Below are 21,998 nucleotides of genomic sequence, written 5' to 3' on the forward strand. Positions count from 1 at the left end.
TGAGTCCGGAGAAGTAAGGCGGAGCTAGTCTGAAAGGCCAATGAAAGCATGAGTAGGCGGGGTCACATGCAGGCAGGAGGCGGAGCTAGTTTACCCGAGCCAATGAGAGCATAAAGCGCTGGGCCGGAGTTGAGCGCGCGAGGCAGACAAATGGTCGACGCGGTTCTGTTCGAGTTTTTACACACGGAGATAGTGGCGGAGTTGTGGGCACACGAACCCGACCCCGATTCCAGCCCCGGGGTGAGCACCAGGCTTCGTTTGCGGGGGGAGGAGGCGCGGATGGTGGAGGGAAGGTGAGGTCGAGGCCCCAGGGAGCACGGAGGGTGCGGCAGCGGCTGGGATCGAACTCCGGCCCCGCCCCTGCCTCGCTGGGAGACCTGGGCCTCTGGCTTCCTCTTCTGTAAAGTGGAGGTGGCCAGCTGGGCTGGTATCGCTGGTTACTTCTAGAATTGAGCGAAATAGCTCGAGGTAAGGTCTGAGCTCGAAGCCTAGCACAGAAAAAAGCGGGTAGTAATTATAGTGATTACTATTAATGGATGTGTACTCAGGATTTCTGGGTTAAATCCCGCCGTCATCACTCCCTAGGTGTAAGAGCCTAAGTTTCTCCCTTTATGAAACGAGCATCATAACAGCACCTAAGTGTCAGAATGGGCCATTTATTAATTCAACACTTACTGAACGCCTGTTAGATATTCCGGGCGCTGTTTCGGTGTTCTCGCGAAGCTTACATTTCAGTGGGGTTGTCAAACAATAAATAAAACATTCCACCTGCTAGTGGAAAGTTCTACAAAGAAAACTTAAGTCAAGGAAAGGAAACGTATGGAGTGGTAGATGATGGAGGAGAGCATTTCAAAGGAAGAGAAGGGAGGAAGCAAGCCCCAGGGATAAGCGTGCCAGGAAGAGGTGCAAAACCCCAAAGTAGGAGCATGCTTAGCATTTTGGAAGTTGGTCCTCATAAAATACAAACGAGCTCAAGCTTTAAAGCTCTTAGCGCAAATATGGGAGCTCTTGGTGCAAACGCTGTTACCCAAGGAGGCAGGGGAGAGTGGGTGCTTAATAAACGGGGCCCTGCTCATTTTTTCCAGTATTATTCTTACTGTGATCATCATCATGTCTATGCCAGACATTGTCCTTGGCTTAGGATTTTATCCCCGTTTAGGGGTCCTAAGGAGGCATGTTATGATCTCAACATAGTTTCTTCAACACACAGCAACTGAAACCTGCAAGGTGCCAGGCCCTGCTTAACCAGGCTAAAGCCCTCGCCCTCCTACGGCTTATGTTTTTGTCGGGGGAGACAGACAAACAAGGGAAAGGCCTAAAATGTATAGTGCACTGGGAAAATGCTCTGCGGAGGATAAAGCATGGGAGAGGGAGTGTGCATTGGCCTGTGTGTTGGGGACGGAGGTTGCAACGTCTCAGCAGCCCATCTGTCCCGGCTTTCAAGCCAGAAACTCAGTGGTTCCTGACACCTGCTGTTTCTCTCTCACTTCCAGCCCTCAGGCAGGCCCTGCCCATTCTGCGGTCTAAATCTGCCCTCTCTCCTGCTTTGTCCAGGCTCTCTCCTCTTGGTCCCTGTACCAGCCTCCTTCCTCACCTTCCAGCTCATTTTACCTGTCATAGCTTCACTGTGTTTCCACTTACGAATCCTTCCCATCTTGGCTGAAATGGCCCTTCTCTGAACCCACAGAAGTCAGGTATCCTTGTTATAGTGTTGCAGCCCCCTCCCCAGTTTTTCCTTAGTAGCCCTCACCACACACAAGAAGTAGATATATGAATTATGTATTTGTATGATCCTTTGGTTCACATCTGTCTCCTCTGTCAGACTGTGCTGTGTGGACTGGGATCAGGTCTGTGTTGATCACCGCATAGTAGATCTTTTGCACATAGTAGGCCCTCTGCATGGATTTGTCAAGGGATTGGATGCAGCTCCTGTGCCAAGGAGCGTGGAGCGGGGACTGGGCTTCATTTAATAGTGTGATAAAAAAACAGCACCTACCACGTGTGAATGTTTCCCATGGGCTTCACACTCCTGATTTCACGGACCCTCCTAACCACGCCCAGAGGGCGGCATGACCCTCCCCCTTTGCAGATGAAGAAAAGAGGCTTTGATGGACAGAGTGCTCACTCTCAAGCCACAGAGTCAGGAATGTAACTGGGCTTCCCACTTCCAAAGCTTGTGCTATAAACCCTGGCCTGCATTTCCCATAGTGCACCCCCCCCCACCGGACATGCCCCTGGAGGATCTCAGTGGGTTTCTGTGGTCAGACAAGTGTGGGAAGCACTGGGTTACTCAGGTTTGCATTCCACAAGGCCCTCAGAGCACCCGAGTCCCAGTGGCCCTGTGCCCGCTGCCCCCTGACATGCCAGTGCTGGGATGAGATGGGGCCTGGCCACCTCCTGAGAACTCCTGGGTGGTTCCAGGCTCAGCCAGGCGTGAGAACTCCGCCAGTGCCCCGCATCCCTTCCACCCTGGAGCCCCATTGTCCAGGGGCATGTCATGGGAAACTGTTTTCTCTTGGTGCTCTTTCTTTCGCTCCCAGCCCCTCCTTTCTCTGTCCCTTCTCTTTGGTCCATCTGAACCACACTCGGGCCTCCAGTTTCTCAGGTGCTGGTGGTGTCTACCGGAACAGTCCTCCGACGGGGTGGGGAGGGAACTGAGGTGCTGGCGAGGAAGGGCCTTTCCCCAGCCACACAGCTGTGATCGGAGGCAAAAGCGAGGCTCAGGCTGCCAGCCCCAAACTCACCTGTGGCATCCGGTCTGCCCGTCAGCTGCAGAACTCTGTGAGGACCCAGATGGTGGCTCGTTCACCCCTGACCCCATGGCACAGTCATTCTTTTGTGGCCTCCTGTGTCCTGCCCGGTTGGTTGTGGCTGCGGATGGAATCTTCTGACTGGTTACAGGTAGAATGGAAGGGCCAGGAGGTCAAAGGGCCTTTGTTCCCAAAGCAGGAACAACTCAGCGAGGAGGCGGCTGAGGTTTCTCGACCTCAGAAGCCTTTAAAGATAAAGAGAGCCTGTGGGCAGAGGCAGGAATTCCTGTGAAAGCAGGTCGTGAGCTGACCTGTACTACTGTGAGCGCTGGCCTGGCCAGCGGCCCAGGAGCAGCCCTGCTCCCCGGGCCTTTGGCCTCCCAGGCCCAGTGAGTGCCCCAGCCGGCCCCTTCTCTCTGCAGCGCCTGTGGTCTGTGTGGCAGCTATCAGTTCCGGGTCCCCACCTGCAGAACCAGCTGGGCCCCAGGTTCCTGGCAGTGCCCTGCTGGGAGCGCAGCGCATCTGAGATGGGGGCACAGCTGCGGGGTCTCGGAGTGCCTGCTGGGGAACTGGGGCTCTGACCTGGGGGCCTGGGACCTGTAGGGGGCTTACACTGAGGTGTGCTGGGCTCAAGCTTGTCCCCTCTCCCAGTGGTATTTATTTTTAGGGAGGGGAAGGAAGGGAGAAAGAGAGGAAAAGAAGATTAACATGTGGTTGCCTCTCATGCACCCCTCACTGGGGACCTGGCCTGCAGCCCAGGCATGTGCCCTGACTGGGAATCAAACCTGTGACCCTTTGGTTCACAGGCTAACACTCAATCCACTGAGCTACACCAGCCAGTGCTCCCACTGTGTGTGTGTGTGTGTGTGTGTGTGTGTGTGTGTGTGTGTGTGTGTTTTAAAGACAGGAACGTGAGCCCTCACTGGGTAATGCAGTTGTTTGGAGTGTCCCGTAGACCCAAGGCACATGGCCCCAGCCCGACTCCCGTCTGCTTCATTCTGGAAGGTCTGGCTGTCCTCCCAGGGAAGTGGTCAGGCTGGGACAGGACAGGACAGGACAGGACAGGACGGGGGTTTGGTTTGCTGTCTTCCTTTCGTGCTTCTCGGAACCTTGGTCCTGCGCACAGTGAGCTCCACCAGCGTGCTCCCCGCCCCTCCCCTTGGATCATTCCTTTTCCCGCCTAGTCCCCCACGTGTCTTCCTCTTCCAGGGCTCAGAGGAATCTGAATCCCTCCCACGCGTCTCACAGCCTTTCTCTCATTTTTCCTACCTCCGTTTTTTTCTGGACAATCTGGGAGGCTTTACGTACCTTGCAGATTTGTCTCTTTTTCAACTCCCTTGTTAACACATTTCTCTGGGCGCCACCGTTCTCATTTTGGAGAACTCCCCTTTGTCTGACTGTCCCTTCTGCCTCGCTGGCTGCCGTGGTGTTACGACAACAGCGAGCCCATGAGGCTGCTCCGAGGGCTCCCCGTCTGGTCCTGATCATCCGGTTTCCTCTCGGGGGCTGTTGTGTGAACTTGCCCGCGCGGGCGGGCGTGGGAGCGCAGGCGCCCCTGGTTCTGGGTGGGTTCCAGAGGGTTCCCCGAAATGGAGAGCCTGGGCACAACGATCACCCCCCTACGGCGGAACCTCACGCCGAGTCCTGAGTCCCAGACAGGTTGTGACAAAGGCTGGTGAATAGGCTTCCGCTTCCTTCCTCCTCCGCCCTCTCTTCCTCAGTCGCCTGCTCCTGCTCATCCTCGGCCCTTCCCTCCCCACTGTCTTCCCCCCTTCCTTTCTCATTCTTCGCCAGATTCCCCCACGCCCAGTCTTTTCAGCTCTGCAGACACTTAATTGGTCCCTGTGGGGGTGGGGGGTCAGCAGGAACAACAGCCGGGGAGAGAGCTGTCACAACACCACTGCCAGGTGGGGACAGCAGTCGGCCCCATTTCACTGGGGAAACAGGCCCGGGGCTGCCGGTCCAGTGAGTGGCGGAGCCAGAATTCAATCCCAGGCCCGTCTGGAGCTCACGGAAGGGAAACAAACTGCGGAAACCTTTCTAAACCTACCCCCCAGCCTGGCTGAGGACCTTGCTGACTCTCGGGCCGTCCCCTGTCTGGGCTGCTGTGCTGAGTGGGTCTGAGGTACCTTCCCACCCACTCCCTCCCGTGCTCCACTGTCCCTGCAGACTCAGGGCAGACACGGGGCAGCCGCCCTGCAGGGAGCCCGTCCCGTGATTGCAGTTCTCTCGTGCTCCCCGAGAGGGCGCCAGGTCCATCTGGGCAGGGACTGTGTCATCCTCCATCTGTCCTGCAGCGGGACCACTCAGGCAGCATTTGTGACACAGGGGAAAACAGACACGCCACACCCTGGGCTGCAGGGGGCCGCCTCCCCTCCCCCCCACCTCCCGTCACTGTCCCCGCTGTGAACAGTGGCCTAAGCTCTATTCTCCCTGCTTTTTCCTGCCTCCTGGCCTCTGCATGCACCCTCAAAACCCGGAGTCCTGGGTTCCCCCTGTCACATTGGAAGCCCTCGGGCTGCGTGGCACCGGCCCCTGCCTCCTCCAGCAGCTCCCATCTAGAAGGGCGGTGACGCAGGGTCCGGCAGCGTTATGCTGCGGAGGTGCATCACCCAGAACAGAGCGCCTCCTTCTTGGGGCTGTCCTGCAGCCAGGGCCCCGCCCCCGGGGGCTGACCGGCACAGGGCCCGTGACTGGCCATGGTGGTAACGCCCCCAGAGCCCAACTTGGAGCGCCCAGTACACCCAGTCCTTTAATCCCCAAGGGCCCTGGAGAGGGGTCCCGTCAGCCCTGTTCTCTTTACACATGAGGAAACTGAGGCACGGGGCGGTTAGCCGCTGCCCAGACCCACAGCCAGTTGGGGTCGGGGCTGACCCTCACTGGGCACCTGTCCCCCTCGGCGTCCCTCACAGGCCCAGCTCATCTCCCACTGTCACCGGGCCCCGCCCCCTGCCCCACAGCCCTCTCTTGGGTGGCTGTCCTTCGGGGCTTGAGGAGAGCCCCAAAGGTGGTCCAGGGAGCACGCCCCTGTTCCCGGTTCACGGAGGTGGAGCACAGAGCGGTGGGCGAGGGCCAGCATGTCTGGCTCGGAAATTCGGGTGACCTCTGCTCAGGTCTCCCCACCAGGCAGGCCTCGGCCTTAGCCACCACCGGAGAACCAGGACAGCTGTGGTGGCCCGGCCACCCACCCACCTGGCCATGTAGGCTCGGGAGACAGACCTGCCCCGGTTTGAAAGACCTGAAGCCGAGAGTGCCCGGGACAAGACCCCCCCTCGCCCTTCTGAGCCCGTTGTCAGGTGTGAAATACAGCCCACCTCACGGGGTGGAGGGTCCGGCAGAAGTATGGGTGCGACCACTCACGGTTTTAATTCGAACATTTCACCTGCCATGTCACGTGGTGTGCTCGAGTGTGACATTGTTAGGTTACAAAATCACACACGATTTTGTAATAAAAGGGGCGTGACTGGTGCGGGGCGCTCTGCAAAGAACCCCCAGGTGGTGCGCGTGTGGGCCACGCCCTCAGCTCTGTGGGCGTCTGTTTCTTAAGTGCCTCCCTCCCAAGTGCCAAGGCCTGTGTGGGCTGCTGAGGGTTGGCCTGGGGCCCCACCCTTGCAGAGCTGCGTCCCCACTCAAGGACAGTGCAGTGTGGCGGCACTGGGATTGCAGACTGCCCTGGGGGGGGCGGTGATAAGGGAAGCCTGCGGGAGTCGGGCGGAGGGATGGCTGGGTCCCAGGAGGCTGCGAAGGAGGCCCCGACATCATCTCAGGGTGGGTCTCGGCCCGTTGGGCATACAGCGGGCTCCGTGGTCATTCCCAAGGGAAGGTGCTGGCAAGGAGTTGCAGGGGCTCAGGCCTGGGACTGCAGCCTCCTGAGAGGGGCCAGGGCCTCCTTTCCCGGGTTCCACTCTCCACCTGGGCTCTGCCCCCGAGCTCGGGGTCATGGGCTGCCCTGGTATTTCTGATGCCCCAACCTGGACCTCCCTCTGCAGAGGAAAAGGGGCCACATACAACACCTGAGAAGCTCAGGGGAGGCCTACGTGTTGGCCTTAGAGACTCAGACACCTGAAGTGACCGCACAGGAGGGTCTGAACACAAGTGTTCGCAGTAGGAAGCCGGTCACAGAGAATAGTGACGCGCTCCGGGCCTGCAGAGGCCTGGACAAGGGGCGGTCTTTATCTCTCTCAGGGTAACCTGATGTTTTCCACAGTCCTGGGCCCCTCGGGGCAGGCCCAGAACCCCTCCCTGCCCCCTTGTCGCCCAGACAGCACCTGTGTGCTGTGTTGATCGCTAACCATCCTGTGCCCGCCAGTGTGAGAAGTATGAGTCTCTGTTTGACTTTTCATCCCATCTCGGAGATTTCACTCCCCCCCCCCCTTGTGCCTCCTCCTTTGATTCTAACGTGTGAGAGGAGCCCCTAAAACTCCAGAGCCTTCTCTCAACCCCCTGAGACTTTGCTTCCCAGCAGTGGTCGACAGTTTGGCTCATAAACTGAAAAAGCCTTGGCGGGCTGGGGTGCCTCCCCCACCCTCTGCGGCTCACCCGGATGCAGGTTGGGAGACTTCGCCCCTCCAGCCGCCCCCGCCCCCTCCCCCTCCCAGCGCCCGGCCTCTCCTGCTGTGGGGGCCAGGCCTGCCCTCTGGAGGGCCTTTCCCCAGCACCCAAGGGAGCAGCTCCCTCCACAGAGCCCCTCTGTGTCCTTCAGGCTTGGTGGCTGACACTTTAGGACCTGAGGGTGATCCTCGTGACCCTTACTGCTGACCCTGCTGGCCCAGGCCAAGCTGCCACAGGGGCCCTTGACAGGTCACCTTGACTCCCGGGTGTCAGGAGCGCTGCCTCCCAGGGAGTTGTGCTCACAGTGAGCGGTGGGTGCTGTCAGGAGAGAGCTGGCACACGGGGGAGGCTGAGCGTGGGGAGTCCCTCGTTCTTCCTGGGGCAAGGGAGAACTGGCCCTGAGGGCTGATGCGCAGGCTGGGGCAGGGAGGTCCCCTTGCAGCCGCTGCACCGGGTGACTCCCACTGGAGGTGGCTGAGCACCCCAGCCTCTTCCCTGGCCTTCTAGGAACAGAAGATGAACCTGTTGGTGCTGGAGAGCATGGGCTTCCGTGTGGGCCAAGCCCTGGGCGAGCGGTGAGAGCCGGCCCCTCCTGGGCCTTCCCGCCCCAGCTGGACCCGAGGTGGGGGTGGCGTGGTTCCAGGCGGGAACCAGGCTGGCTTCCCCTCCCCACCCTGGCCTGGCCCGAGCCTCTGCCACTGCCCCCTAGGCTGCCCCAGGAGACGCTGGCCCTCAGGGAGGAGCTGGATGTCCTCAAGTTCCTGTGCAAAGACCTGTGGGTGGCCGTGTTCCAAAAGCAGATGGACAGTCTCCGCACCAACCACCAGGTGTGCTCCCCGCCCAGCGGCCGGCTTCCGGCTGTGGATGGAGCTCCCGAAGGGGCCCTGACCAGGTTTACCCCTTGGGGAGGTTGCAAGAGGGCATTGAAGCTACTTCCAGGGTTTCCATGAGACAACCCCCCCCCCCCCCCGCCCGTGCCGGCAGAAGGCCTGATGGCTGGCAGTCTCTCACCTCTGTGACACCACCTGTCCCCACCTGGTCCCATTAGGTGTCTGCGCTGTGTCGGCCCCGACAGCCTGCCGCTTCCCCCCACAACCTGGGGGGCAGGAATTGGTCTCCCTTTTACCCCAGAAGTCACCCAGCCAGAGAGAGGGGCGGGACCAGCACCCCTCTGGGTGACTCTGGGTCCGGGAAGCCCAAGGGCCCTTCAGCTCTGGAGGACGGGCCCTGACTGCCCTGGTTTTGGGGGGCGGATCCTTCTAGACATCCCGGCGTCCCCTCCCCCCAACTGCAAATGCACAGGCCCTGCCCCAGTACCCACAGGCTCTCCTGTCCGCAGGGGACCTACGTGCTACAGGACAACAGCTTCCCCCTGCTCGTCCGGATGGCCTCGGGCCTGCAGTACGTGGAGGAAGCACCCAAGGTAGGGGGTGCTGGGACACACCCACGCCTCACTTCCCCTGCTCCCCCAGACCAAGGGGCGGACCCCACTGTGAGGCACGAAGCCCCTCGAGGCCCTGGGCCTGGGGTCGGCCTCCTCTCTTCCCCACAGTGACCTCTGCCGCCCGCCCCCAGTTCCTGCCCTTCACCTGCGGCCTCCTCCGCGGCACCCTCAGCACGCTGGGCATCAAGAGCCTGGTCACCGCCTCCGTGGCAGCCCTGCCAGCCTGTGAGTCGTGGGCATGGGGGGGGACCCCCTGCCTTCCCCCTGTGTGGACAGAAGAGGGTCCCCTGTCCCTATTCTGTGGGCCGGGCCACTGAACCCCAGTTTTCAGGTTGGGAATTTGAGTCCCCGAGAGCTTAAGTCACGTGTCAGGCCACACAGCGGGCACAGCCCACCCATGCCCTTGGCCCCTGAGCTCCCCCAGCCTGCTTCCCGGCGTGTGCCAGACCGGAAGAGGGAACCCTCTGTGAAGCCCCAGTCCAGTGGTCGTGAGCACTCTTCCCAGCACGGGAACCCAGGAAGTGGGGGCTCCAAAGGCAGCCGGATCCCATGGGACCCACGGCCTGTGTGGGGGGCTGCGCTGACCCCCCAGGGCCCTGCACCGGCCAGGCTGCAGCGCCTGCACCCAGCCCCAAGTCCTCCCTCCCGCAGGCCCTGGGGCCCCCAGGCCCACGTGCTGAGGGCCTGAGCAACACCTGCCACAGAAGCCTGAGCCAGGCCCTCCCCTGCGGGTGTGGCCTCTGGGCCCCAGTCACACGGGGCCCTGGGACACAGGCCAGGTGGGCGGGAGCACCGCCCAGTCTGCCGGTGCAGGGCCTGAGCAGTCCAGGGGCTTCCTGCCTCCCCTCAGATCCCAGCCCCGGGTGCTAAACCTGGCCCTTCTCTTCCAGGCAGGTTCCAGGTGGTGGTGCAGAGATCCTGAGGGGCCCGGGCCCCGGCCCCTGGTCCGCAGCCCCCGCCCAGTCTCACCCAGGGCTGCCGGGGAACTCCCGGCCCTGGGATGGCGAGCAAGACAGGCGGTCCAGCCACTTGGGGTGTCACATGTGCTCAACCGATGGGCGTCAGAGGGGGAGGTGGGGGCGTCCGGGGCAGGGTGGTCCCAGCCGCCCTCGGGCCTGGTGTGGAGAGATCCGCATCGGGCACGCCACTGACTCCGCAGCACAGAAGCTCAATAAAGGTTCTGTCTTTATCGGAGACGCGTTCACAGTGGCAGATGGCATCTGCAAAGTGACTGTCACTCGGCCTGCAGGGGTGGGGGCCAAGCAGCCCTCATCGCCCCCCTTTCTGGGCTCCCCTTTGCCCCCATCCTGGCAACCCCACTGGGGTCAGCATGTGTGGGGCTTCCCTCGGCCCAGTGGGGCCCACAGGACAGACCTCCCCCTGCCACCTGACCGAGGAGGAAGGCCAGGGGTGTCCGGAGTGGGCCAGAGACCCTCATTACACACACACACACTCCACGTGCCTGGCAAACCAAAGGCACACAAAAGACGCCGGGCCCTGCCCCCCTGCGCTGCCTCCCTCCCTGATATTTGGAACATCTGCCTTATCACACACCTGGATCACCCGGGCTCTGATTCCTGCTGCCTAATGTGGACGAGATCCGCCTGTCACGATGAAGGGTCCCCTTGTTTAAAACATCCCTGGAGCGCGGGGGGGGGGGGGGGGGCCTCTGCCCGTGCAGAGTCAGGGCAGGCGTGCCACCAGGCCCCGCCTCGGCCCACACGCCAAGCGCCGCATTCCCTGGCCTGCCTCCACGCCTTTGCACACGCTGGGCTGCCCCGCCCTCCGGCGCAGCGCTGGCCAGGACCCCCCCCAGGGAACCACAATTACTCAGCTGAACCATGGGGGGGGGGCAGAGAGGTGACTGGCCCAGGCCGGCCTCTGAGAAGCTTAGGGGTTCACCCTGGAGCGCCCCCAGACACAGACCCACCCCTATTGGCACAGCGTGCAGAATTGGAAGACAGAAAGGGACAGCCAGGCTCAGGAGGAGGGCAGGGTCGGTGTCTAGTCGCCCCCTGGGGGGCCGCCCTGCAAGGCAGGCAGGTTTCCTTCTCTATCCCGAACCCCGTTGTCCTGGGCGCTGTTCCGTGGTTGCCCCCCCCCCCAACAGGTCCCCAGGGTCCCTGGCAGCCACTGTTTGGTAGTACAGGGAGCAGGAGCCCGGAGGGCACCGTGGTACCAGGCCCTCACCTCTGGAGGAGTATCTTCAGGGGACCCCCCCCACACACCTACCAGCAGGCAGGAGGCAGAGCCCTGGCACACGCCACTGAGCCTCCCTCACCATGTGACCCCGCAAGGGACTTAACCACAAAGGGAGCACCCCGGCCCCTGCCAGGCGTGGCGAGCAGGAATGGGGCGAGTGTGGGGAAGCATGCACGCCGCGTGGGGCCCCCCAAAAACCTCCACGGCGTGTGTCGTCCTCGTCGCTGTCATTACAGGAGAGGCATTTAAAGCAGCCCGGAAAGTGGGTCAGTCAGTCCCCAGCATGTTCGCTGCTGTCATTACTATCTGTCCCACTCTGCTCTGGGGACTCCTCCCAAAAGCCACCGGAGGTAGGCGCCAATGCCAGCCCACTCAGCAATGAGGAAGCCGAGGCTCAGAGAGGTGAAGTCACTCGCCCAAGATCACACAGCTGGACCCCGGAGGAACTGGCATCGCAATCCAGGGTTGCATCTCGGCTTGGCCCTGGCTCGGTCCCTGCCCCGGCTTCCTCCCGCCCCACGACGGGAATGCCCAGGGCTGGCCCCACACAGGCAGCACCGTGGCCGGCCACCTCCGTCCCTGACCTCAGGTACTGCCCCCACGGTCCTCGAGAGCAGAGAGCACCGGACGGGGCTGGCAAGCTGGGGGAAGGGGCGGGGGGACTGGGCGGGCAAACCGGTCGGGCCGCTCCGTTCCCACCTCCCGGCCTCTCACCAGTTGGGCGGCCGGGCTGGCGCGGCGCTCGGTGTCCCGGCAGGGAGCTGCCATCAGGTACGGGGGACCCCAGGTCGGGGGGACAGCGGGCAGGGGCCACGTGCCTGGCCCCCGACCCTCCTCGAGCCCCAATTTTCACCCCAATTTCCTCCGCCCACCCCCCCGAACAGCATCCCTCCCTCACTTCTGCTCTCGGTGCCTCGCATTTGAAAGCCAGGCCACCCACCTCTCCCCGAGGTTGCTGAGCCTCTGGCCCATGGAGCCTCCCGCTTGGGTTTGCTCCCCCTCCAGCCCCTCGCTCAGCCTCAGGTGGACCCAGCCCCGGGGTTCAGCCATTCCACGCTCCCGCCCCGCCCCTCTCCGCGCACCGGGTCCTTGTCCTTCAGCTGGCGCCGGCCCCCGCCTCCCACGGCGCGGACCCCCACGCCCACTTCTCCCCTAGTTCTTCCCAGCCCCCGCCAGCTCCCAAGGTTGCCCAGCCTACATCTATCTGCTCAGCACCCTCCGGAGTCCTGGCCTCTCGGGGATGCCCCGGGGCCTCCCAAACACCCCGTCGCCGACCCTTGGAAATCTCACCCACCCCAAATCAGCCCCCGCCCCCAACCCCCCATCGTCCTCCTCCGTCTGGCGATCCCTCCCCCAGTCTCTGCCCCTCCACCCGGTGACCTGGGCGACCTGGGACCCAGCGTCTGGGGGGGTCTCTCACCTGTCCTAGGTCACAGGCGGCTGTCCCGGAAGCGGGCTCTTGCTGCCCGCGCCCAAAGGGGCCGGTCACTTCGCGCGTCCTCCCGGCCCCGGAGCAGGCCCCCGGCCGCCATGCATCAGCACTGTACTGTCCACTCGGCCAAGGGCATGCTGCCCCCCCGGGGCTGCCCGGAGAGCTACTTCTTGGACCCGGAGTTGGGGCACAATAAAGGTAGGCCTTCAGTTTGGAGGGGGGGGTCCTGACAGGGAGGAGGGGGGCTGCCGAGTGGACGGTGGAGTGGGAGAAGCCGGGGCCCCAGAAGAGAAGTTGCCTCCGTTCCCCTGTGGAGGCTCCTGCAGACGCGGTGGTGGTGGGGGCGGGGGGACCACAGCCCTGGGGGGGCGGAGCTGGGAGCCCGCGCTGGGGAGGTCGGCAAAGCAGGCCCTCCTGGTCGGCCCCTTCCCCCAGCGTGGGAAGAATTCTCACTCCCCAAATCACCAGGCCCGTGGGGACCACCGAGAGGGGCCGTGTGGTGGGAGGGAGAGAGAGAAAAGCGACCTCCTCCGGACTGAATGTGAATGAGGCGGGGACCAGTTTCCTGGGGTGACCTAGCCCCCTTTTTAGGGCAGCCCCCTTGTCGCCAGCCTGGCTGGAGCTTGGGTGCCAGGCTCCCACCCCGCCCCCGCCCCGCCTCCCCCGTCCCTGTCCTGTCCCCTCTCTCCCATCACTCTGGCCTCCTCTGGACCAACCCCGGGCCAGCTCCGCGTGGCTCCCTGTCACCCCACAGGGGGACCCTTGGGGACCAAGAAGTGTGGGGCGGCAGGGGCTCTGGAGTTCAGCCCCTCGTCCAACCAAAGCCCTGGCCCCTTGCACGCCCTCTGCCCCCAACCCTCGGGGACACAGGGGCCACACCCCCTCATTGTCCCTAGGATGTCTCCTGGGCCTTGGCTGAAAATCGGCGCCCTCTGGATCCCAAGACCCCGCCTGGTTCCTGCCAGTGGCCCCAGGGGTCAGGGCCCAGTCACCCCCACTTCCTTCCTTCCAGGACGCTGTCACCAGTGGTGCCATGACCCAGCGGCCTACAGGCCCTGTCCGCAGCCCTCCCAGGTGCGGTCGCAGCTGGCCTACCACAGCCAGCAGGGGGTTGTCCGGGGCTGTCGCCGGGGCCCCCAGCCCCCTCTCCTGCAGCAGCAGCAGCAGCAGCAGCAGCAACGGCAGCGGCGGCAACAGTGGCAGCCCCAGCCCCCAGCCCCCAGCCCCCTGCGGCAGCGTCTCTGCCCCGGCCCCAGCGCCCAGAAGGGAGCGCCCGCGGCCGCCACTGCCTCCCTGGGACCGGCCTGCGCCCCCCAGCCGTCCACTGCACCCTCCTCGGCTCCCGCCACAACCAGCAGCTGCCCAGCCCTGCCCTCCAAGACTGGCACCGTCCCGCAGCCCGGCAGGCCCACGGGCGCCCCGTCCCTGCCGGTCCCAGGGGCAGCCTGCGGCCCCTTCACCTCCTACAGCTCCGGTGCTCACCCCGCCCGCCCAGGGGCTCTGTCCCTGCTGCCTCGCTTTCCGCTTTCGGCCTGGGCCTGGGGCCTGCCCCACCCCCTCCCTCTGGTCCCTGTCTGCGAGGGCGCTCATCCCTGACCCTGGGCCTCCAGCAGCCACTCTGCTTCACCTGTTGGGATCCGAGGCTTCCAGGCCGGGCCTGTCCATGGTGCCTCCATCTTGGGCTGGCCAGGTGCCGGGCCGATTCCCTGGCTGACTCCCTTGCTCTGCTTTGTGTCTCCCTGGCCCTCCCTGCCTGGCCCAACAGGCCAGAGAGGGCGTAGGGCAGGGCTGAGGAGCTTGCTGGCCGGCTCTGGTGTGGGGTGGACGGTCACGCGAGCAGCTGCAGCAGGAGGTTGGGGTGGGGGGGACGGAGGAGAGAGCCTTGCAGCGATGGGAGGGCGCCAGCCGTGCGTTATTGATTCATTGATTCATTCGCTGACTAGGTATTAAGCCCCGAGAGGGTGCCAGGCCCTGCCATGTGGGGACCGGGGGGCGCACAGGGAGTGGGCAGACGGACTGCTGCCCCCTCAGAGCTCAGCAGCACAGGCGGTGGGGGAGGTGCGCACGGGAGACAGTTGGGGGGAAACACAGCAGAGAGAGCAGAGGGGGAGCCTGGGGCCTCTTTGGGGTGACATTTGAGCAAAGACAGGGCAGGCCCCTTGAGTAAGTGGCCTCAGGGTCAGCAAGTGCAGACTCCGGGGGTCGCAGCGAGGGGAGATGGCGGATGGCTCAGAGTGGACGGGGCGGGAGCCAACTGAGGATGTAGCAGGAGAGGGGACCGTGGGCGGTGAGGGCGGACACAGGTGTCCAGGCCAGAGGTGCCGGTGGCCGGGCCTGGGACGGAGGAGGTGGCAGGCAGCTGGTTGCCGGCTCTGGTTAGAAAACAGGGCAAGGGCTGAGCGGGGACTGGGCTGCAGGTCAGGAGCAGCCGTGTGTCATGGAGTCTCTGGGGCACAATGTTCAACCACACGGACGAGGGGGGGTTGAGTGAGGGGAGGTCACCCAGCGTGGGGTCAAGGGTGGGAGCGGGTCCAACCCAGCTGACCCCTCGGCCACCCTTGTCGCAGGCCCCCCTCGGACCCTCCCTGCTGAGCCTCCAGGCCCAGGCCGGGCCCTTGGCAAGGGAAGGGCCCTGCAGCCCACCGACCTCTCTGAAAGATGGGACCTACGACTCCCCCCAAAAAACAACAGGACAGAGTCCTGCCTTTCTGGCACCCAACTCCAGGTGCTTGCGTGTGGTGCCAGGACATAACCCCAAATCTGTGCCCGAAATGGCCGTTCTGGACCACGGCAGGACAGAGGGCCCCCCCCCCCAGCCGGGTCCTTTGGTTCCCCCTCCCCCAGTGTCTCTGCCGCCCCACTCCCAGTGGCTGCGCTTTGCCCGAGTCCTGCAGAGCAGGGTTGACAGGGTGGGGACCACAGGGCAGGTTTGCTGGGCGCAGGGCATGGGGTCAAGGGGAGGAAGAGAGGTCAGGGTCAGGGCGGACAAGAATACTGAGCGGAATCTGGTCACGGCAGCCCTGTCCACGCGGAAGCCAGGCTAACAGAGTGGGCAGGAGCTGACACTCAGACAGTGGGAAGCACAGCTGCATGCATCCAAGGGCCTCAAGTCGCAAGAAAGGGTCACGGGATTTTTCTCAGGGGGACACTGGGCTGGTGGCTGGTGACTGAAGACCAGGACGGCCAAGTTGTCACAGATCTGTGGGCCAGGGCCGGGGGAGTCCAGCTTCCCGGCCTTCGCCTGGTGACTTTGGGGTCAGCTCATCCCGGGCAGCCCAGCGGGACGCACCTGGCCCTGCCTGTGGCCACAGAAACCTCCGTCCCCCGAGGTCTGGTCTGACTCACCTCCGGGAGGGGGCCGCTGCTGCTGAAGGGAGGGGCTGAGAGCGGGTGCTCTGGACGGCGGGGCGTGGGGTGGGAGGAGGGTGGTGCTGGGCCAGCCTCGTTGACTCAGTTTCTCCACCTCTGCCCCCTCCTCAACCCCGGTCCCCAGACATCCTGACAGAGGATGATGTTTACTGCAGCTGCCTTGCCAAGACCCTCTGCCACGTGCCTGTGCCTGTGACCGTGGGTTTCTACGCCCCCTTTGGCTGCCGCCTGCACCTGATGCTGGACAAGATCACTGGTGAGTGGCAGCATGGAGCCTCCAGCCCCTGCTGCCCGGCCCCAGGCTTCCCCGAGATCCACTGGCACCTGAGCTCAGCCCACCCCAGTCCAGATGCCCGTCACTCAGCTCTAGGCAGGTGCTTCCGCATCATGCCCACAGCCTGTGCCCCCAGGTCCCTGCTCCAGTTCCCGCTCTGGGCTCCTGGCCTCTGGTCTCACCTCCCTCTGCCAAACACTCCCCAAGGAATCTTTCTAGAATGTGTGTCTATCCCTGTCATTCTCCTGCTCAAAAGCTTCCCGTGGCTCCCCAGCACCCTGGGGAGGAAGGCTGACCTCTTCAGAGGCTGTAGGATCCTGCTCCTGTCCCCGGCCCCAGACCCATCCCTTCCCCTCAGCTCTGGCCCAGGGCTTGGCGCCCACACCAGCCCTGCAGACAGGTGTTACCTGAAGACCTGGGCCGAAACCTGGTCAGGGCCCGAGACGGCGGGACCTGCTTTCAAACTCTGCTGGTGCTCAGCCCCCAGCCCCAGCTGCAGCCAGGAGGGTGGAGGTGACTCACCTCCGAGTGCCCAGGCCCAGTGAGCGCCTGCTAAACAAGCCCACGCCTGCCCCGTGTTGTCCCACAGTCACACACAGGGGCCTGGGAGGAGAAGAGATCTGGCCCTAAGGAAAGAGAGATGGCGAATGGAGTGCCTACTCTGTGCTAAGTGACTCTGCACATTCCCATTCATTCATTCATTCATTCACTCACTCACTAACCTCATTGTAGGCAGATCCCGCCCCCAGCCTCTCATGATCCAGGCTTCAAACATTCCCCCGGCACCTCCTTGGTGACCGAGACAACCAGGGCCCTGTCCTTCAAGGGCTCACAGTTCAGAGAGGGAGACACACCTGTCCCCAGTCACAATTTAGAGTGGGTGAGAAGATGGGGAGAGAGGGTGTGGGGAGAGCCGTGGGATGCCTAATCCAGCTGGGGAATCAGAGAGGGCTCCCTGGAGGAGGAGACAGCTAAGCTGAGAGCTGCAGGAGGAGGAGGAGTAAGCCAGGAAACTCAGATGAAGGCTGTACCCTTGCTGCCCAACATTTGTCTTCCTCAGAACCTCGTCTCTATTCTTTCACCCCCTGGAGCCTTCCCTGCCCTTTCGCTTCCTTTTCCTCTGGGGGCTCTCCTTCTGTACACCCCTGACCCTCAACCTTCACCCTCAGACCTTCCCGGGTCTAAGCCTGGCTTCAGGCCTTTCCTTCCGCACTTTACGCACCTGCCCCAGCTGTTTCCCTCCCACCCAAACTACCAGGACCCGCCCCTGCCCGAGCCCCGCCCCCAGGCCGGAGGAGCCCAGGTCGGAGCTCCGTCCCGAGCCAGAGCCCCGCCCCCAGGCCGGAGGAGCCCAGGTCGGAGCTCCGCCCCGAGCCCGAGCCCCGCCCCCATACCGGAAGAGCCCAGGTCGGAGCTCCGCCCCGAGCCCGAGCCCCGCCCCCAGGGCGGAGGAGCCCAGGTCGGAGCTCCGCCCCGAGCCCGAGCCCCGCCCCCAGACCGGAGGAGCCCAGGTCGGAGCTCCGCCCCGAGCCCGAGCCCCGCCCCCAGACCGGAGGAGCCCAGGTCGGAGCTCCGCCCCGAGCCCGAGCCCCGCCCCCAGGCCGGAGGAGCCCAGGTCGGAGCTCCGCCCCGAGCCCGAGCCCCGCCCCCAGGCCGGAGGAGCCCAGGTCGGAGCTCCGCCCCGAGCCCGAGCCCCGCCCGGGTGGTCCCTCACCAACGCCGGCGCCCTCCGTCCCCACAGCGCTGATGGAGCAGGAGGCCGCGCAGCGCGAGGCAGAGGAGCTGCAGCGTGTGCAGTGGCGGCCGCGGTCCGTGAGCCGCTGGGGCTTCCCGCAGCTGCTGTGGTACCTGGTGTTCATGCAGCCGATCATCACTGAGGTGCACCTGCGGCGCAAGAATGTGAAATTCCTCTTCATCCGCTTCAGCGCCTGGGAGTACGAGGGCTCGGACAAGCTGTGGGCCGGCCTGGTGACCACGCTGTGTGAGGGCATCCGCCACCACTACGGCCCACTGCCCTTCAGCGTGTACTCGGTGCTGGGCAACAAGGCGATGACGTCGAAGGGCTTCCGCCAGCGCGAGTGGCACTGCCGGCGCCGCGTGTGCCTGGCGCTGGTGGCCCTGCTGGTGGCGCTGGGCTTTGGCGTGGCCCTGCTCTACCTGTCGCTGGGCGCCCACGCGCTGAGCCACAGCAGCACTGACAACCACGTGCTGCGGGTGTTCGGCGGCGCAGCCACCACGCTGTCAGGCTCGGGCCTGCTCATGGCCGTGTACTCGGTGGGCAAGCACCTGTTCGTGAGCCAGCGCAAAAAGATCGAGCAGCTCGTGTCGCAGGAGAAGTTCGGCAGCCAGCTGGGATTCATGGGCGAGGTGAAGAGGGAGGTGGAGCTGGTCACCAACTTCCTGTGCTTCATGGAGATCTACCAGCGGTGCCGCCTGCGCATCGTGCTCGAGATCACGGGGCTGGACACGTGCCGCTCGGAGAACGTGGTGGGCGTGCTCAACGCAATCAACACCCTGTTGTCCGACAGCCACGCGCCCTTCATCTCCATCCTGGTGGTGGACCCCAGCATCATGGCCGCGTGCCTCGAGTGCGCTGGCTGCATGAAGGGCACGGCGGACAACGGCTACCTCTTCCTCAACCGCACCGTCACGCTGCCCTTCTCCGTGCCCATCATGGGCCGCCGCACCAAACTGCAGTTCCTGCACGACGCCGTGCAGAGCCGCGACGACCTGCTGTACCGCGAGATGGCGCACCAGCTGCGGCCGGGGAGCCCTGGCGCCGACGAGGGCTCTCAGCTGCTGGCGGTGGAGATGCAGGAGGGGGCCCGGCTGACGCAGAGCCACATAGACGCCGAGGCTGCGCGCCGCATCCGAGAGGCGCTCCTCTGCCTGCACGACGACCGGGACTGCCTCTACGAGTACGTGGCCGACAACTTGGTGTCCATGCGGCGCATCGTCAACACCGTGCCCATCACCGTGCGCCTGCTGCAGCAGCAGCAGCGGGACTTCGGCGGCCCCACGCCGCGCCAGGCTGTGGCCTGGGTCGTGCTCGCCAACCAGTGGCCCTGCCGCCTCAGCTGGGCGCTGCAGTGTCTAGAGGACCGGCAGCAGGCCGGGGGCGCCCCGGAGGCCCACGCACGCCTCTGGGACGTTTTCCGTGATAACTGCCAGGAGCTGCACACCATGACCAAGCCGTTGCACAACGTGCTCGATCTGGACGGCGACCCCGAGCTCTTTCAGCGCTTCCTGAGCGAGGACTTCCCCTTCTCTGTGGCTGAGGCACAGACCCTGCTGCGCTGTACGGTCAACCTGGACCACTCCATCCGCCGTCGTATGGGCCTCATCCGGGCTGTCAGCACGCTAAAGCCGCCCAGCCCGCCCAAATCCCCAGCGGGCGACGCTGCGCACGCAGCCAACCTTGCCTCCCGGGCTGACGGCGCCACTAATGGAGCTGACCGGAGCCCTGGGGCGGCCCGGTCAGGCCACTCTGCGGGGCGCAGCCCTGCGCAGACCAGCCCTTCCCGCAGCGAAAGCCCCCACTCCCGAGCCAACCACGCCTCCCAGGCTGCCCACGGGACCCACAGAGTGGACCAAAGCCCTGGGGCCAGTCGGCCAGGCCACTCTGCGGGTCACAATCCTGCGCGGGCCAGCGAAGCCCCCCCCTACACCTGCAGTGAAGTCCCCCACCCCCACAAGGAAGTCCCCCACCCCTGCAGCGAAAACCCCCACTCCCAAGACTTGACCCACCGGAGTAAGCCGAGACCAGTGGCTTGAGCGCTCTGTGCTTTAGGGAATCCAACCCAGGGGTGCCTTGGATGAAGGACTCTGGGGCCAGCAGGGGGGCAACAGCACCCCTTCTACCCAGGGGAGGACACTTGTAGGGGACAAGGCCCAGGGTCCAGTGTTGGGAACGAGGCTGGTGCTGGCTACATTACCCCGGTGAATCTGCGAGCTGGCAAGAGCTGTTGGCAGTAGCTGACAATGACACCAGTGTCAGAAAGAGGTGCCAAAGGACCACTAAGAAACTCAAGTTCAAGTGCAATAAACGAAGGTGTGAAAGCCTTTGATTGGTCTTTAGGCCCTGTTGTGCCAAGCCCATTTCCTGCCCAGGGAGTCAGCAGATTGGCTGGTGGCTGGTGTCCCCAGGGCAGGGGGGTGGGCAGCGGGGGTGTGGGCGAGGCCCCGGCAGGCAGACGATGGACGGATGTTTTGTGTTGCCTCGCGTTGACTGAGGTGCCTTGCAGTGCCCAGTCCTCAGGGGATCCAGGTCCTTGTCCCGGGTTCCTAACCCCACCCCTCGGTGGGCGGGGCAAGAGCTAGAGTTTTTGAGGGCGGTGTCTGAGGTGACCTCAGCAGGCTACTCCAGTTGCAGTGTGGCTCCGCCCCCTGGTGTAATTCATTAATTAGGCCTCCCTGGCATCTCAACCAGCTGGGCGGGAAGCACTGCCTCCCTCGATAAGTAACTGTCCAGGGGAGGCGGCCTTAGGGCCACTTGATGAGCCCCTTGGTGAGGTCAGGGACGCTGAGCAGAGCTGGGGGCACACATAGGTCATAGAGCCAGGGCGAAGGGAGGGCCATCCCAGGGCTGGACTCTGCCTGTCTGGCACCACCTTCCCCTCCCATTGGTCGGACAGAGACCTAGAATGAGTCGTCACCCCTTGGGGCAGCTTCCCGTCCACTCCTCATTGGTGACGTTGCCACAGGCTCCGGCCCGTGGTATGCCTGGGCGTCCAGGGTGTGAGGACCAACAGGGCATGACTGCTGAGCCAGGGCCCTGAGGCCCAGACTGAGCCCAAACTCTTTGAAGGCACCCACCGTCATGCCCTGCAGCCTGTTGGGGTGCTGACCTCATTCCTTAGCTTCAAGGTTGGGTGCGACCTCCCAGGGCCCCTGGCCAGGAACTGTTCCACGGTGTGCGCAGGGCGGAGCCGGCCCGCGACTGTGGCAGGAGATGCCAGGGCCGAGGTGCCGCTTTTCACTCCTGGCGCAGCCAAGCCTGCGGAGTAACCTGGACCTGCTGGGAGAGGTTCCCGACAGCAGGGGGAGCCCGCCCACCGATGAAGCCCCCTTGGAGGGGGGCACACAGGTGCCCGTGACACCGTAGCTTAGACTGGCAGGTGCCTGGCAAAGCTGGAGTTTTGGGAGACGGTGAAAACGCGAAACCAAACAGGGTGTCGGAGCGGCTGCATGCGCCCGAGCGGGCTCCCTGTGCGCCCGAGCGGGCTCCCTGTGCGCCCGAGCGGGCTCCCTGTGCGCCAGGACCCTCCATCCCCTGTGGACCTTTTGCTGGAATTTGCACCTGTGGGACTAGTCCTCACAGGCAAAAAGGGAGTGGAAGTGACGTGTGTCCCTTGCCCGCCGGGGCAACAAGTTGGGTGGCAGGTTTGCCTTCTCCACTCTCCTCCCCCATCTCCCTGCTGGATGCAGGGACCCTGAGGCCCTGGAGGGTAGCAGAGCTGCAGGAGGGAGGGGCCTGGGTTTGCGGGTCACTCTGGGGAAGAGCTGCCCAGCATTCCGAACACCCACGTGGTGGATATGGACGCCCGGGTCAGGGCACCGATGTCTTGGAGGTTGGATGCGAGGTCAGGCCCAGCACAGACTGTGTCTTCAGGAGCTACAGTGATGCAGGACTCCCCAAAGTCAGAACATCGGGAGCCCTGAAGACTTGGCCTGTCTCCTGGGGCTTTGTCACAAAGTCCCACAAACTGGCTGAGAACAGACACATAATCTGTCATAGTTGGTGCTGAAAGTGTGCCCTGTGCCTTTGGAGACCCGCAGGGGCACCCGCCCTGGCCCCTGCCGGCTTCCAGCACTTCCCCGGCCATCTGGCGGCCTTTGGCTTGCGGCTGCCATCACTCCAGCGGTCCACCTTCACACGGCCGTCCCTCTGTCTTCACGTCACCTTCCTGCCTTGCACATCTGTCTCTGTCCCCATTTCCTCCTCTTTAAAAAAATGTTATTTTTAGAGAAGGGAAG

General features: G+C 63.9%; 2 protein-coding genes across 2 annotated transcripts; both read left to right on the forward strand.

Moving 5' to 3' along the window:
- The first annotated feature begins 98 nt into the window (after positions 1-98).
- Positions 99-9,764, forward strand: TRAPPC6A (trafficking protein particle complex subunit 6A). Its single transcript, XM_037148048.2, has 6 exons — positions 99-240; positions 7,809-7,876; positions 8,011-8,128; positions 8,641-8,724; positions 8,877-8,970; positions 9,636-9,764. The coding sequence occupies exons 1-6, from the start codon at positions 151-153 to the stop codon at positions 9,665-9,667; spliced, it is 486 nt and encodes a 161-aa protein (XP_037003943.1). The 5' UTR covers positions 99-150; the 3' UTR covers positions 9,668-9,764.
- A 1,900-nt stretch (positions 9,765-11,664) lies between these two features.
- Positions 11,665-20,034, forward strand: NKPD1 (NTPase KAP family P-loop domain containing 1). Its single transcript, XM_053668619.1, has 4 exons — positions 11,665-11,718; positions 12,377-12,577; positions 15,873-16,004; positions 17,764-20,034. The coding sequence occupies exons 2-4, from the start codon at positions 12,478-12,480 to the stop codon at positions 19,794-19,796; spliced, it is 2,265 nt and encodes a 754-aa protein (XP_053524594.1). The 5' UTR covers positions 11,665-11,718; positions 12,377-12,477; the 3' UTR covers positions 19,797-20,034.
- The last annotated feature ends 1,964 nt before the right edge of the window (positions 20,035-21,998 follow it).

The sequence above is a fragment of the Artibeus jamaicensis genome, unplaced genomic scaffold, assembly GCF_021234435.1.
Source record: "Artibeus jamaicensis isolate MK-2021 breed Jamaican fruit bat unplaced genomic scaffold, CSHL_Jam_final contig_1526, whole genome shotgun sequence".
Lineage (NCBI taxonomy): Eukaryota > Metazoa > Chordata > Mammalia > Chiroptera > Phyllostomidae > Artibeus > Artibeus jamaicensis.